This window comes from Salmo salar, chromosome 05 (genome assembly GCF_965601325.2).
Source record: "Salmo salar chromosome 05, fSalSal1, whole genome shotgun sequence".
NCBI lineage: Eukaryota > Metazoa > Chordata > Actinopteri > Salmoniformes > Salmonidae > Salmo > Salmo salar.
Window position 1 is genome coordinate 87,246,023 of NC_138295.1, and position 14,284 is coordinate 87,260,306.

The 14,284-nt window shown below is 46.1% G+C and overlaps 1 protein-coding gene across 4 annotated transcripts; it reads right to left on the reverse strand.

Moving 5' to 3' along the window:
- Positions 1-125: 125 nt before the first annotated feature.
- grina (glutamate receptor, ionotropic, N-methyl D-aspartate-associated protein 1 (glutamate binding)) lies at positions 126-13,698 on the reverse strand. 4 transcript variants are annotated; one of them, NM_001140134.1, is given in 7 exon segments: positions 126-1,468; positions 1,889-2,032; positions 5,176-5,304; positions 5,591-5,791; positions 6,041-6,156; positions 6,379-6,867; positions 13,505-13,667. In NM_001140134.1, coding segments are annotated over 6 exon segments (1,173 nt in total). In that variant the 5' UTR covers positions 6,812-6,867; positions 13,505-13,667; the 3' UTR covers positions 126-1,318.
- Positions 13,699-14,284: the final 586 nt, after the last annotated feature.

Here is a 14,284-nt window from a genome sequence, read left to right on the forward strand (position 1 = left end):
TAATTAACAAACTGACATTCATGCTTTTGGCTTAGAAAAAAATCATATCAAAGTGTATAATCATGATTCATACACCATTAGAAACGATTTAGAAGCATCCAGTAATCGCCAGCACTGATAAAAAGAGAGATTACAATTCAGTTTTAATTGAATAACTATCAACAAATACAGCTGCAAAGACTCAAACATCAGAAATATCACAAAACAAATTGAATTCAAATATTATTAATGATTCACACTACACAATTTAAACCAGTGTGGATTGTGGTAAAACTGAGCACAATGATTTGTAACTGTGATATAGCACAGTTACAAATAGAAATCAAACTGGATGGACATCAGAAATAGAGGAAGGACTAAAAACAAACAAAAAAATAACTATTGTAAAATAGACTGTCTGTAAAATGTGTATAAGATCAATAAATTGAAGGTAAAAGCCGAAGTGTTTATTAGTTTACTCCAATTGGGGGATCGGTGGTAGGGTTTGCGGGGAATAATAATAAAGGTATATTCTTAAAAAAAGTATGTATGTCTATATAGGTATGTGTATATGTATGCATGCATGTATGGATATATATATTTACCCCCAAAAATAAATGGGGGATTGGAAATGATGCAGACAATTACATTGATGGAAGCAATATTCTTTCGGCAATATTAAGCTGATGCCCCCTAGAAGAAAAAAGAGAAATAATTTACAAAGAAAGAAAAACTGAGCACAATGAAGATGAGGGAGTCAAGCAGAGTTACTGGCTATGACTGTGATATGTGGTTGTTTAGTTACCCATGTTAAATGAACTAAGTCAAATCAAATGTTTTGTAACATGCGCCGAATAGAACAGGTGTAGACTTCACCGTGAAATGCTTATTTACGAGTCTTTTCCCAACAATGCAGAGTTAAAAAAGTACGAAAATTAGCAAAGAAAAATATTAACACAATAGAAAAATACATGGCTCTGGATAAGAACATCTGCTAAATCAGGGTTTCCCAAACACGCTCTGCGATGACTGACAAGAGGAAGTGATGATGCACCACCCCGTTTAGAAACGTCACCTTGTGCATTCTACTGTTACAACTTTCAACAGTAAGTTCAAAGCCGGACTGAGTTCACTAGGGGGCGCGCCCCACAGTTTGGGAACCACTGCTCTAAAAGCGCATAGGGAACCACATTTAGGACGACAGGCGACAGCAGTGTTCACCTGAGACATAGGCACATAAAACAATGTGTAGCAGGTGTTGTACTAGATATGGGAACAGATGAGTAACTCCTGTAAAAAGACTCCTTCATCCTTCAAATGGTTCCTTTAGAGGAAGCTCTCAGTTCCGTGCTCTTCCAACGATAGCCAGGATGTAGAGGAAGATGTTGATGATGTCAGTGTACAGTGAGAGAGCAGCAAAAACATAGTCCTCTGGACTCAGGGCATTCTCCTTGTTGCCAAGCAGCAGCTGAGTGTCCACAGCCAAGAACTGGAATCAATCACATTCAAAAGAATGATCATTCTATTATCACAATTAGAATTAGCATTCTACTCATTCTATTTAGCAAGATATGTGCTGTGAGATAAGGTCTCGATTTGGTCTGACAACACATGCAAAATAATGACTAAGACTGAACAAAATGGCACCCTGTTCCCTATATAGTGCATTACTTTGGCCAGGGCCCATCAATCAAAACACTTGCATGAATACTTAAATAGTTGCCCTACTACCACCACCAGTATCGTTTCTACAGGAAAAGAGACACCACCGATGATAATCAAGATCATTACCAAAGAAAGAGATTTTAGTATGCATCCCTAATAGCACCATTCCCTAAATAGTGCACTACGATGGTCAAAAGTAGTGCACTGTAAAGAAAATAGGGTGGCATTTGTGACAAGGACTTACGCATGTGAAGAGTAGAGCGCCCAGCGAGGCGTAGACCAGTTCCAGGATCTTGTTGCGGATGAAGATGCAGAGGAAGCCGAAGAGGACCAGGACAATCAGACAGACCAACAGCACACCATGACAGGAAGTGAAGTCATACTTGGTCTGTATGGGGTCGGAGGTCGGGTCAGGAAGAATGCCAAAGGTCAAAGGGACATTTACTATCAAACAATAATAATATCACTAGCCTCACTGAACAGGGTAGGGTAGGTACCATCACTAGCCTCACTGAACAGGGTAGGGTAGGTACCATCACTAGCCTCACTGAACAGGGTAGGGTCAGTACCATCACTAGCCTCACTGAACAGGGTAGGGTCAGTACCATCACTAGCCTCACTGAACAGGGTAGGGTAAGGACCATCACTAGCCTCACTGAACAGGGTAGGGTAAGTACCATCACTAGCCTCACTGAACAGGGTAGGGTCAGTACCATCACTAGCCTCACTGAACAGGGTAGGGTAGGTACCATCACTAGCCTCACTGAACAGGGTAGGGTCGGTACCATCACTAGCCTCACTGAACAGGGTAGGGTCGGTACCATCACTAGCCTCACTGAACAGGGTAAGTACCATCACTAGCCTCACTGAACAGGGTAGGGTGATTACCATCACTAGCCTCACTGAACAGGGTAGGGTCAGTACCATCACTAGCCTCACTGAACAGGGTAGGGTAGGTACCATCACTAGCCTCACTGAACAGGGTAGGGTAGGTACCATCACTAGCCTCACTGAACAGGGTAGGGTAGGTACCATCACTAGCCTCACTGAACAGGGTAGGGTTAGTACCATCACTAGCCTCACTGAACAAGGTAGGGTCGGTAACATCACTAGCCTCACTGAACAGGGTAGGGTAGGTACCATCACTAGCCTCACTGAACAGGGTAGGGTCAGTACCATCACTAGCCTCACTGAACAGGGTAGGGTGTACCATCACTAGCCTCACTGAACAGGGTAGGGTAGTACCATCACTAGCCTCACTGAACAGGGTAGGGTCAGTACCATCACTAGCCTCACTGAACAGGGTAGGGTCAGTACCATCACTAGCCTCACTGAACAGGGTAGGGTCAGTACCATCACTAGCCTCACTGAACAGGGTAGGGTAGGTACCATCACTAGCCTCACTGAACAGGGTAGTGTCAGTACCATCACTAGCCTCACTGAACAGGGTAGGGTCAGTACCATCACTAGCCTCACTGAACAGGGTAGGGTCGGTACCATCACTAGCCTCACTGAACAGGGTAGGGTCAGTACCATCACTAGCCTCACTGAACAGGGTAGGGTCGGTACCATCACTAGCCTCACTGAACAGGGTAGGGTCAGTACCATCACTAGCCTCACTGAACAGGGTAGGGTCAGGACCATCACTAGCCTCACTGAACAGGGTAGGGTAAGGACCATCACTAGCCTCACTGAACAGGGTAGGGTCAGTACCATCACTAGCCTCACTGAACAGGGTAGGGTCAGTACCATCACTAGCCTCACTGAACAGGGTAGGGTCAGTACCATCACTAGCCTCACTGAACAGGGTAGGGTCGGTACCATCACTAGCCTCACTGAACAGGGTAGGGTAGGTACCATCACTAGCCTCACTGAACAGGGTAGGGTAAGTACCATCACTAGCCTCACTGAACAGGGTAGGGTCGGTACCATCACTAGCCTCACTGAACAGGGTAGGGTCAGGACCATCACTAGCCTCACTGAACAGGGTAGGGTCGGTACCATCACTAGCCTCACTGAACAGGGTAGGGTCGGTACCATCACTAGCCTCACTGAACAGGGCTGTGTCAGTACCATCACTGAACAGGGTAGGGTCAGTACCATCACTAGCCTCACTGAACAGGGTAGGGTAGGTACCATCACTAGCCTCACTGAACAGGGTAGGGTCGGTACCATCACTAGCCTCACTGAACAGGGCTGTGTCAGTACCATCACTGAACAGGGCAGGGTCGGTACCATCACTGAACAGGGCAGGGTCAGTACCATCACTGAACAGGGCAGGGTCGGTACCATCACTGAACAGGGCCAGTATCTATGATGGCAGGGTCAGTACCATCACTGAACAGGGCAGGGTCGGTACCATCACTGAACAGGGCAGGGTCGGTACCATCACTGAACAGGGCTGTGTCAGTACCATCACTGAACAGGGCAGGGTCGGTACCATCACTGAACAGGGCAGGGTCGGTACCATCACTGAACAGGGCAGGGTCAGTACCATCACTGAACAGGGCAGGGTCGGTACCATCACTGAACAGGGCAGGGTCAGTACCATCACTGAACAGGGCAGGGTCAGTACCATCACTGAACAGGGCAGGGTCAGTACCATCACTGAACAGGGCAGGGTCAGTACCATCACTGAACAGGGCTGTGTCAGTACCATCACTGAACAGGGCAGGGTCAGTACCATCACTGAACAGGGCAGGGTCAGTACCATCACTGAACAGGGCAGGGTCAGTACCATCACTGAACAGGGCAGGGTCGGTACCATCACTGAACAGGGCAGGGTCAGTACCATCACTGAACAGGGCAGGGTCAGTACCATCACTGAACAGGGCAGGGTCAGTATCTATGATGGCAGGGTCAGTACCATCACTGAACAGGGCAGGGTCGGTACCATCACTGAACAGGGCTGTGTCAGTACCATCACTGAACAGGGCAGGGTCAGTACCATCACTGAACAGGGCAGGGTCAGTACCATCACTGAACAGGGCAGGGTCGGTACCATCACTGAACAGGGCAGGTACCATCACTGAACAGGGCCAGTATCTATGATGGCAGGGTCGGTACCATCACTGAACAGGGCAGGGTCGGTACCATCACTGAACAGGGCCAGTATCTATGATGGCAGGGTTGGGGTCAATTCCAGTTCAATTCCTGTTAAATTTGATTCCATAGGAATGCTGTTTAAAGGTACACTCAGCGATATGACGTAAGTGCACAAAGTAAACAGCAAAGTTCATCAATTTCCCCAACTAAGAGCGTTGAAGCGTGAGGCTCAGCTCCCCCTCTGTTTTGGTCCCGTACCTACCACGCTCTAACAGCGTGAAGTGAACCCATGCACAGATACTGTGTGTGAGCGAAGTCTTGCATCTCGCTCATGGCAATGTCATTTCACTGAGTCTACCTTTAATTCTGGCATTGACTGGAATACACCCCATCCCTGATAACCCTATGACATGTTGAACTGTGGATAGAGAGATAGAGAGAGAGAGATAGATAGAGAGAGAGATAGAGAGATAGAGAGATACAGACCTGGAGAGAGAAGATAACCACGGTGAAGCAGACAACAGCAGTGATGCCCACGGCCATGATGACTGAATCAGTGTCGTAGAAACTAGCTATCATCCCCACCATGTAGGACATAGCCAGGGTCAGGATGGACTGGAAACACCAGAGGAGAGTCAATCAACCTCTTTTACAACTTCAACAATACTTTATGTACAAGTGCACATATCAACACAAACTTAGTGAATAAGACATTTTTCTTCTTCAATTAGATAAATGTACAGAACCGGCCCATAAAGAATAGCTAGGAATACTATTGTTCATTGAGTGTGCTTTTTAGTCCAGGTAAAGGCTTCATCTGAGTTTGGAAAACAGGCCCATAAAGTATAGAATTATAATGGTAATAATGGCCATTTAAATGAGACAGGTCTTATTAACTTACTAGTGCAATCAGGTTCCATGGATGTTTGCGGCGAAACTCTCCACAGCAGCTGATGGTGATGAGAGAGACGAAGAAGACGCCATAGGACGCCCAGTAGGTCCATGTGTTGGCCCTGACGAACACTTTGATTTCCTCCACAAAGGTGAAGAGAGCCACAAAGAAGAATGTTACCATCAGCTGGACGGTCAACACCATGAAGACCTGTAGGTGGACAAGGAGACAGAGACTATTAGATACAGGACACATACTGTACTACAAGTCCAACTACAGATGAAATGTAGACTCTGAGGATTGCTCTTTAAAAATGTTCTGAAGCCATTTTGTTTGATTATTATGATGGCTATACAGATGCATGTACAACCATTTTATCTTAAGTTCATATTTTTTCTTTAGTTCAAGTTTGCTTGAGGTCCTGATTTGGAGCCTCTTGTCATCCTGGTTGTCCCTTACTTTCCGGATGAAGGCTCGTCTTATGGTCTTGTCATCCAGTCCAGAGCCAAGAGAGAAGGAACTATTGTCACTGAAGCCTGGGGGTTGATCATCGCTGTGGTAATCAGTGTTTGGTTCTGGAGAAAAGACAGACTCAATGCAATGCACATCAGACCACAAACACTTCCAATGCCCCTTTCTATCTATCAATGAATGATAACACACATCGTTTTTGCTCCCTACTGAAAGTGCTCCATCTTGAAAACTTCACTGCTGTCATGCATCATTTTGTGGACTAATGAACAAAATACTCAAAGATAGTTTGAGTGAACTATCCCTTTAACACTTGAAGTACTCACCATGATTTGGGTTGTCAAAGCCCTGACCGTAGGCCCCAGGCATGGGAGCATAAGGTGCAGTGCCATATCCTGGTTTCCCCTGACCCTGGGAGTACATGGGCTGACCAAATGCCCCAGGCGTGGGGAAGGGCATCCCCCCTGGAGCAGGCCCTGGCCCCCCAAATGAGTTTGGCATTCCCTGCGTGTTGGGTAAGGTCATCCCATATCCTGGGTTCCCGTGACCCTGGGAGTACATGGGCTGACCAAATGCACCAGGCGTGGGGAAGGGCATCCCCCCTGGAGCAGGCCCTGGCCCCCCAAATGGGTTCGGCATTCCCTGCGTGTTTGGTAAGGTCATCCCATATCCTGGTGGGCTTGGCTGCCCAAAGCCTACATTTGGGGGCTGGATGCCCCCCTCCAATGAAGAATAGATATTCCTGTCAGGTTGGGACATCACTAGGAGAGGGGTTCAAGAAGTGTTGATCTTGTCTGGACTGTAGAAACAGGGCACTAGAGACAGAGACACATGATGACGAATGACAAAAGTTACTTTTGACATTTTAGTCATTTAGCAGAAGCTCTTATCCAGAGCAGCTTACAGGAGCAATTAGGGATAAGTGCCTTGCTCAAGGGCACATCAATTTTTCACCTAGTCAGATGGGTGGTTAGGATCCTAGTAGGTATCTTAGTAGGTTAGGATGGTAAAGGTTTTAAGAGTACATAATGTCATCTAAAAAGGGGTTTAAGGAGATCAAAGTCCATCCGGGTATCCCTAGGGGATAGCTGCCCCAGTATCTGTGTATTAGAGATGTCCGGGTATCCCTAGGGGATAGCTGCCCCAGTATCTGTGTATTAGAGATGTCCGGGTATCCCTAGGGGATAGCTGCCCCAGTATCTGTGTATTAGAGATGTCCGGGTATCCCTAGGGGATAGCAGCCCCAGTATCTGTGTATTAGAGATGTCCGGGTATCCCTAGGGGTAGCTGCCCCAGTATCTGTGTATTAGAGATGTCCGGGTATCCCTAGGGGATAGCAGCCCCAGTATCTGTGTATTACAGATGTCCGGGTATCCCTAGGGGATAGCTGCCCCAGTATCTGTGTATTAGTGATGTCCGGGTATCCCTGGGGGATAGCAGCCCCAGTATCTGTGTATTAGAGATGTCCGGGTATCCCTAGGGGATAGCTGCCCCAGTATCTGTGTATTAGAGATGTCCGGGTATCCCTGGGGGATAGCAGCCCCAGTATCTGTGTATTAGAGATGTCCGGGTATCCCTAGGGGATAGCAGCCCCAGTATCTGTGTATTAGAGATGTCCGGGTATCCCTAGGGGATAGCTGCCCCAGTATCTGTGTATTAGAGATGTCCGGGTATCCCTAGGGGATAGCTGCCCCAGTATCTGTGTATTAGAGATGTCCGGGTATCCCTAGGGGATAGCTGCCCCAGTATCTGTGTATTAGAGATGTCCGGGTATCCCTAGGGGATAGCTGCCCCAGTATCTGTGTATTAGAGATGTCGACAATGAGTAGGATGGTTCTCCTCTCTAACGCCCAGGAAGCTCATATTCAAACTCCCATTAGACAGTTCTGCAAGCGTTATGTCAAAATATGTTCCTTACTCACCAAATATCTTAATTTACTCCCGTTATGGCCGGTATGTACTTCCAAAAAAGGTATAAATAAAAATGTACAAGCAAAGGGAAACAAATGCATATTCGGCACTCATGCTGCCACAAACAGAAAGTATACAACATCTCAATACATTGGAGGTGCTGAAAATGACCTTTTTTTGGTTGCTTGTATTTTTATTTAGACCTTTTTTGGAAGTACATACAGGCCGTAACGGGAGGAAATGAACATAGCTGCTGAGCGAAACTCCCTATTTGGTAAGCTCGCTTGTAGAGCTGTCTAATGGGAGTTTGAATCAGTTTAGAGGTATCTGTAATGCACAGATACTGGAGGAGGGAATACTCTATCCACCCTGTATTAACTGTGCATCACGGGGGGGGGGGGAGGGAGGGGGAGGGAGGGAGGGAGGGAGGGAGGGAGGGAGGGAGGGAGGGAGGGAGGGAATACTCTATCCACCCTGTATTAACTGTGCATCACGAGGGAGGGAGGGAGGGAATACTCTATCCACCCTGTATTAACTGTGCATCACGAGGGAGGGAGGGAGGGAATACTCTATCCACCCTGTATTAACTGTGCATCACGAGGGAGGGAGGGAGGGAATACTCTATCCACCCTGTATTAACTGTGCATCACGAGGGAGGGAGGGAGGGAATACTCTATCCACCCTGTATTAACTGTGCATCACGAGGGAGGGAGGGAGGGAATACTCTATCCACCCTGTATTAACTGTGCATCACGAGGGAGGGAGGGAGGGAGGGAATACTCTATCCACCCTGTATTAACTGTGCATCACGAGGGAGGGAGGGAGGGAGGGAATACTCTATCCACCCTGTATTAACTGTGCATCACGAGGGAGGGAGGGAGGGAGGGAGGGAATACTCTATCCACCCTGTATTAACTGTGCATCACGAGGGAGGGAGGGAGGGAGGGAATACTCTATCCACCCTGTATTAACTGTGCATCACGAGAGAGGGAGGGAGGGAATACTCTATCCACCCTGTATTAACTGTGCATCACGAGGGAGGGAGGGAGGGAATACTCTATCCACCCTGTATTAACTGTGCATCACAAGGGAGGGAGGGAGGGAATACTCTATCCACCCTGTATTAACTGTGCATCACGAGGGAGGGAGGGAGGGAGGGAATACTCTATCCACCCTGTATTAACTGTGCATCACGAGGGAGGGAGGGAGGGAGGGAATACTCTATCCACCCTGTATTAACTGTGCATCACGAGGGAGGGAGGGAGGGAATACTCTATCCACCCTGTATTAACTGTGCATCACGAGGGAGGGAGGGAGGGAATACTCTATCCACCCTGTATTAACTGTGCATCACGAGGGAGGGAGGGAGGGAGGGAATACTCTATCCACCCTGTATTAACTGTGCATCACGAGAGACGGAGGGAGGGAATACTCTATCCACCCTGTATTAACTGTGCATCACGAGGGAGGGAGGGAGGGAATACTCTATCCACCCTGTATTAACTGTGCATCACGAGGGAGGGAGGGAGGGAGGGAATACTCTATCCACCCTGTATTAACTGTACATCACGAGGGAGAGAGGGAGCATGATTCAGCAAACTATCTAGATTAGAACAATGATAAGCAAACAGCAGTGTGCTATTCATTACAATGTAAGAGCTCAAAATAATATAACCCAAAATAAACTGTGACTGTTGATCAGTGACTAAAAATGAACTATGGTTACGGGAAACGAGGGGGCAGTGGTCCAACTTTAAAGTATCCCTCCCCGTCCCGCTCTTAACTAGACTGTTCACAACAATTGTCCAACAGTGTGTGATTGCGGCCTGCAATTCGGGGCGTTCCAAAAATAGGCCGTTTATAACAGTTAGTAGTCTTAACATCTGGCACATAATAACTGCACAATGACCAGAACATTTCCTAACATTCATTTGTAGAAGATAATCCAAGTGTTTCTAGCACAGAGACTGAGATCCTCTGTTCAATATTCATCACTCACACTCTCCTGTTGGATTTATCTATATAGTTATCTACATGCGCAAACGGGATATATTAAAAAAATAAGGCACCTCCGGGTTTTATGATATAAGGCCAATATACCACGGCTAAGGGCTGTTCTTATGCATGACGCAACGCGGAGTTCCTGGATACAGCCCTTAGCCGTGGTCTAGGGGCCATATACCTCAAAACCCGGAGGTGCCTTATTGCTATTAGAAACTGGTTACCAACGTAATTAGAGCAGTAAAAATACGTTTTGTCATACCCATGGTATACAGTCTGATATACCACGGCTGTCAGCCAATCAGAATTCAGGGCTCGAACCACCTAGTTTATATTTACAATTATTAACTGGGTGGTTTGAGCCCTGAATGCTGATTGGTTGAAAGCCATGGTATATCAGATGTGTACCATGGGAATGACAAAAACATTTTACTGTTCTAATTGTTGGTAACCAGTTTACAATAGCAATAAGGCACGTCAGGGGTTTGTGGTATATGGCCAATATACCACGTCTAAGGGCTGTGTCCTAAGAACAGCCCATATACCACACCTCATCGTGCCTTATTGCTTAAGCATAGCAGTCTAAACAAGTTAAACTGACATCCATTGATGAAAATGTTCTGGAGAGTTTAATAGGGGCAATTTATCTTCTATCGTGACATATTCTTAAACTCGCAATAATTATTATTTTGATGGAAAACCATATTTTGCTTCTCAGCCTATGTCAGTTAAAATTATATTCCTTAATTTGCTTAATAACTTTATAGGAAAAGGATTTATTGGATAAATGTGGCAACTCCTCTCTTGCTGCAACATTTTTTGGGGGGCTAGTTCAGGCATTTTGTATAGGTTTCAGGGATCATCGGGCTCTACATCTGAGCTAGATCTGGCAACCCTGGTTCCATCTGTGTAACGTTATCCTAGTTAGCTGGGTAATCGAGGCTTTCTGAACGCTTCGCCGCTTTCACCAAATTGTGCCGAAAAAGGGTCAATTACTGGGAGCTTCATTATCTGTTCACAATGCACATCAGTAACTTCTGCTGTTCAGAAATAAATAGCGGTGTGATTATCAGTTGTTTTTTCTCCACTGTTTTCATCAGAACTCGGTGGTGTAGCAGTAAATCCTACTTCCCCTTTTTGCCTTCAAAATACATTTTAAAAACAAAACAGAATCTGTGGCATTATTTAGGATGCTGAAGACAGAAGATTATATTATAATAAATAAAACAAATTATTTGAACTGAGCAGAAAGTGTGGTTTCACTTTTTTTCCTTCTAAATGGTGTTCCTTCAACGGGTTTCGACCTGATGCCTCACGTCCCTGAATGGTCCATACTCTACCTGCTAAACTACCAGTCAGGTGAAACTTCTTGGACAAAATCCTAACTACATTTGGAAGTGCTGTGTCCAGGTCAGTGTTTGAAAGCAGCTTGGAATAGGAGAAGAATGCGCCGAGACAACGGCCAAATCAGTGGGATCTCTCATTTTGCAAAACACTGTTTGAACCGGTCAGATCTTCACGCATGGCTCGGAGCTCCGGTATCATTACTAGCTACCGGTGTCGCCCCGGCCTGCTGTGTACCAGAGACCTAGCTATCGTTAGCTAGCTACCTATCCCGCCTGATGTGTACCGGAGTCCTAGCTAGCTGAAACCCGGTGTCCTTCGGCTTCGCTAACGCCTGCCCTCGCCGTTGTTAACCGCACTGCGGGAAAACAGTCCCGGTCAGGCGGGGGCGAAGGACACTGACTACCGTTGTCCTAGCTAGCTAGCTACCAGCGTTGTCGCCCCCGCCTCTTCTGTGGGGTTTATCAACGTTTGGCATCCAACGTTATGGTGCGTTACCGCCACCTACTGTACCGGAGTCCTAGCTTTAAAAAAAGGTTACCATTGGAACTACACTACATGACCAAAAGTATGTGGACACCTGCTCGTCTGACATCTCATTCCAAAATCATGGGCATTAATATGGAGTTGGTCCCCCATTGCTGTTATAATAGCCTCCACTCTTCTGGGAAGGCTTTCCACTAGATGTTGGAACACTGCTGCAGGGTTTTGCTTCCATTCAGCCACATGAGCATTAGTGATGTTGGGCGATTAGGCCTGGCTCACAGTTGGCGTTCCAATTCATCCTAAAGGTGTTCGATGGGGTTGAGGTGAGGGCTCTGCAGGCCTGTCAAGTTCTTCCACAACAAATCGACAAACCATTTTTGTATGGACCTTACTTTTATGCACGTGGGCATTGTCATGCTGAAACAGGAAAAGGCCTTCCCCAAACTGTTGCCACAAAGTTGCCACACAGAATTGTCTAGAATGTCATTGTGTGCTGTAGCGTTAAGATTTCCCTTCACTGTAACTAAGGAGCCTAGCCCGAACCATGAAAAACAGACCTAGACCATTATTCCTCCTCCACCAAACTTTACAGTTGGCACTATGCATTCAGGCAGGTAGCATTCTCCTGGCATCCACCAAACCCAGATTCGTCCGATGGACTGCCAGATGGTGAAGCGTGATTCATCGCTCCAGAGAACACGTTTCCACTGCTCCAGAGTCCAATGGTGGCGACCTTTACACCACTCCAGGGGACGCTTGGCATTGCGCATGGTGATTTTAGGCTCGTGTGCGGCTGCTTGGCCATGAAAACCTATTCCATGAAACTCCCGACGAACAGTTCTTGTGCTAATGTTGTTTCCAGAGGCAGTTTGGAACTCGGTAGTGAGTGTTGCAAACGAGGACAGAGATTTTTACACACTGAGCTTCAGCATTTGGCAGTCCCGTTCTGTGGGGTTTTATGTCCTACCACTTTGCAGCTGAGCCAATGTTGCTCCTAGACGTTTCCACTTCACAATAACAGTTACAGTTGACCAGGGCAGAAATTTGATTAACTGACTTGTTGGAAAGGTGGCATCCTATGACAGTGCCATGTTGAAAGTCACTGAGCTCTTCAGTAAGGCCATTCTATGGGGGTGGTAGGTAGCCTAGTGTTTTGAGCGATGGGCCAGTAACCGAATGTTTGCTGACAAGGTAAAAATCTGTCGTTCTTCTCCTGAACAAGGCAGTTAACCCACTGTTCCCCGGTAGGCCGTCATTGTAAATTAGAATTTGTTCTTAACTGACTTGCCTAGTTAAATTAAAAAACAAAATCTGCTGCCAATGTTTGTCTATGAAGATTGCATGGCTGTGTGCTTGATTGTATACACCTGTCAGAAATGTGACTGAAATAGCCGAATCCACTAATTTGAAGAGGTGTCCACATACTTTTGTATATCATATTAAGAAAGAGGTGCAGATGCAGGAACGGCCAAAATTGCGGGCCGCAATTTTACCCTTCTACCAATAATAACTTTCACTGGCAAGATTTCACTGTTACAAGATTCATGAGCTCAGATCTAGGATTAGTTTAGTCGACTAAACTACGGTTGTGGAGAACTATTACTGCGCCACAGACAACCGTTGTTGTTTTGTACAAGTGGAAAACTATAACAGGCTGTACAAAATATCTAAAAAAAAATACCACTGTAACAAACAACAGTCTCACATTACCGGTATTCTCCGTGGATGAAGTTTGAAAGTTTTCCGTAAGCGTTTTCCAAGTTGCTCCCAGTTTTAAATTCAGTCGTGTGAAGCTAAAAAGGAAAGAAGAAAATTACTTTCCTTTTCGGTAGGCGATATTTGTTCCGCTAAGTCCTGTGTTACATGTTTCAGTCCAAGAGGTCATGCGCGCCCCTGAGACACGTCATTTCTCGAATGAACTGTGGCCCTGCTGCCGCCAGATGGCGCGATTATTCCTTACGTGACAATTACAAAAGACGTGAGGGATAATAGCGCCATCTGGCGGCAGCAGGGCTCGCACATATGTCAACAAAGGGCCAATAATGAGTAAATATTATAACTTGATCGTTAAAGGGCCAATACATTTATGCGTAACAATTAAGTACCTTACTGTGATTGTTTTCTATTGAAATGGCCAAAAAGAAACAAAAAATTGCTTCTTAGCGAAGAGAAATTTCTCAAACAACAATTTTGCTAGGACTGTCGGAGTGGTCTGAGTGGGTAGGAGAAAACTGAAAACGATCTGTTATTGGCAGATAGGTTTGGAACTCTCTTTCGTATTGGTCTATTAACAAACGTACCACGTGGTGATGTCACCAGGCAGACCAAAAATCCATCCCACCACAACAGGCTGAAATTTCAGGCGGTCTTTTTAAAACAGCTCTTACACTAAAAGAGCTTTATCATTATTTTCACAATTTCACAGTATTATCCCAACCTGGAAATATATATAAAATACAGGGAAATCATGTTTTTGACCGCACTGGGCCT

Coding starts and splice junctions, on each gene's coding strand:
- grina (XM_082974874.1), bottom strand. CDS start 6,811: ATGTCCCAACCTGACAGGAATATCTATTCTTCATTGGAGGGGGGCATC. Junction 5,792..6,040: donor GACGAGCCTTCATCCGGAAA/GTAAGGGACAAC, acceptor GTCCACCTACAG/GTCTTCATGGTGTTGACCGT. Junction 2,033..5,175: donor TGGTTATCTTCTCTCTCCAG/GTCTGTATCTCT, acceptor GACCCCATACAG/ACCAAGTATGACTTCACTTC.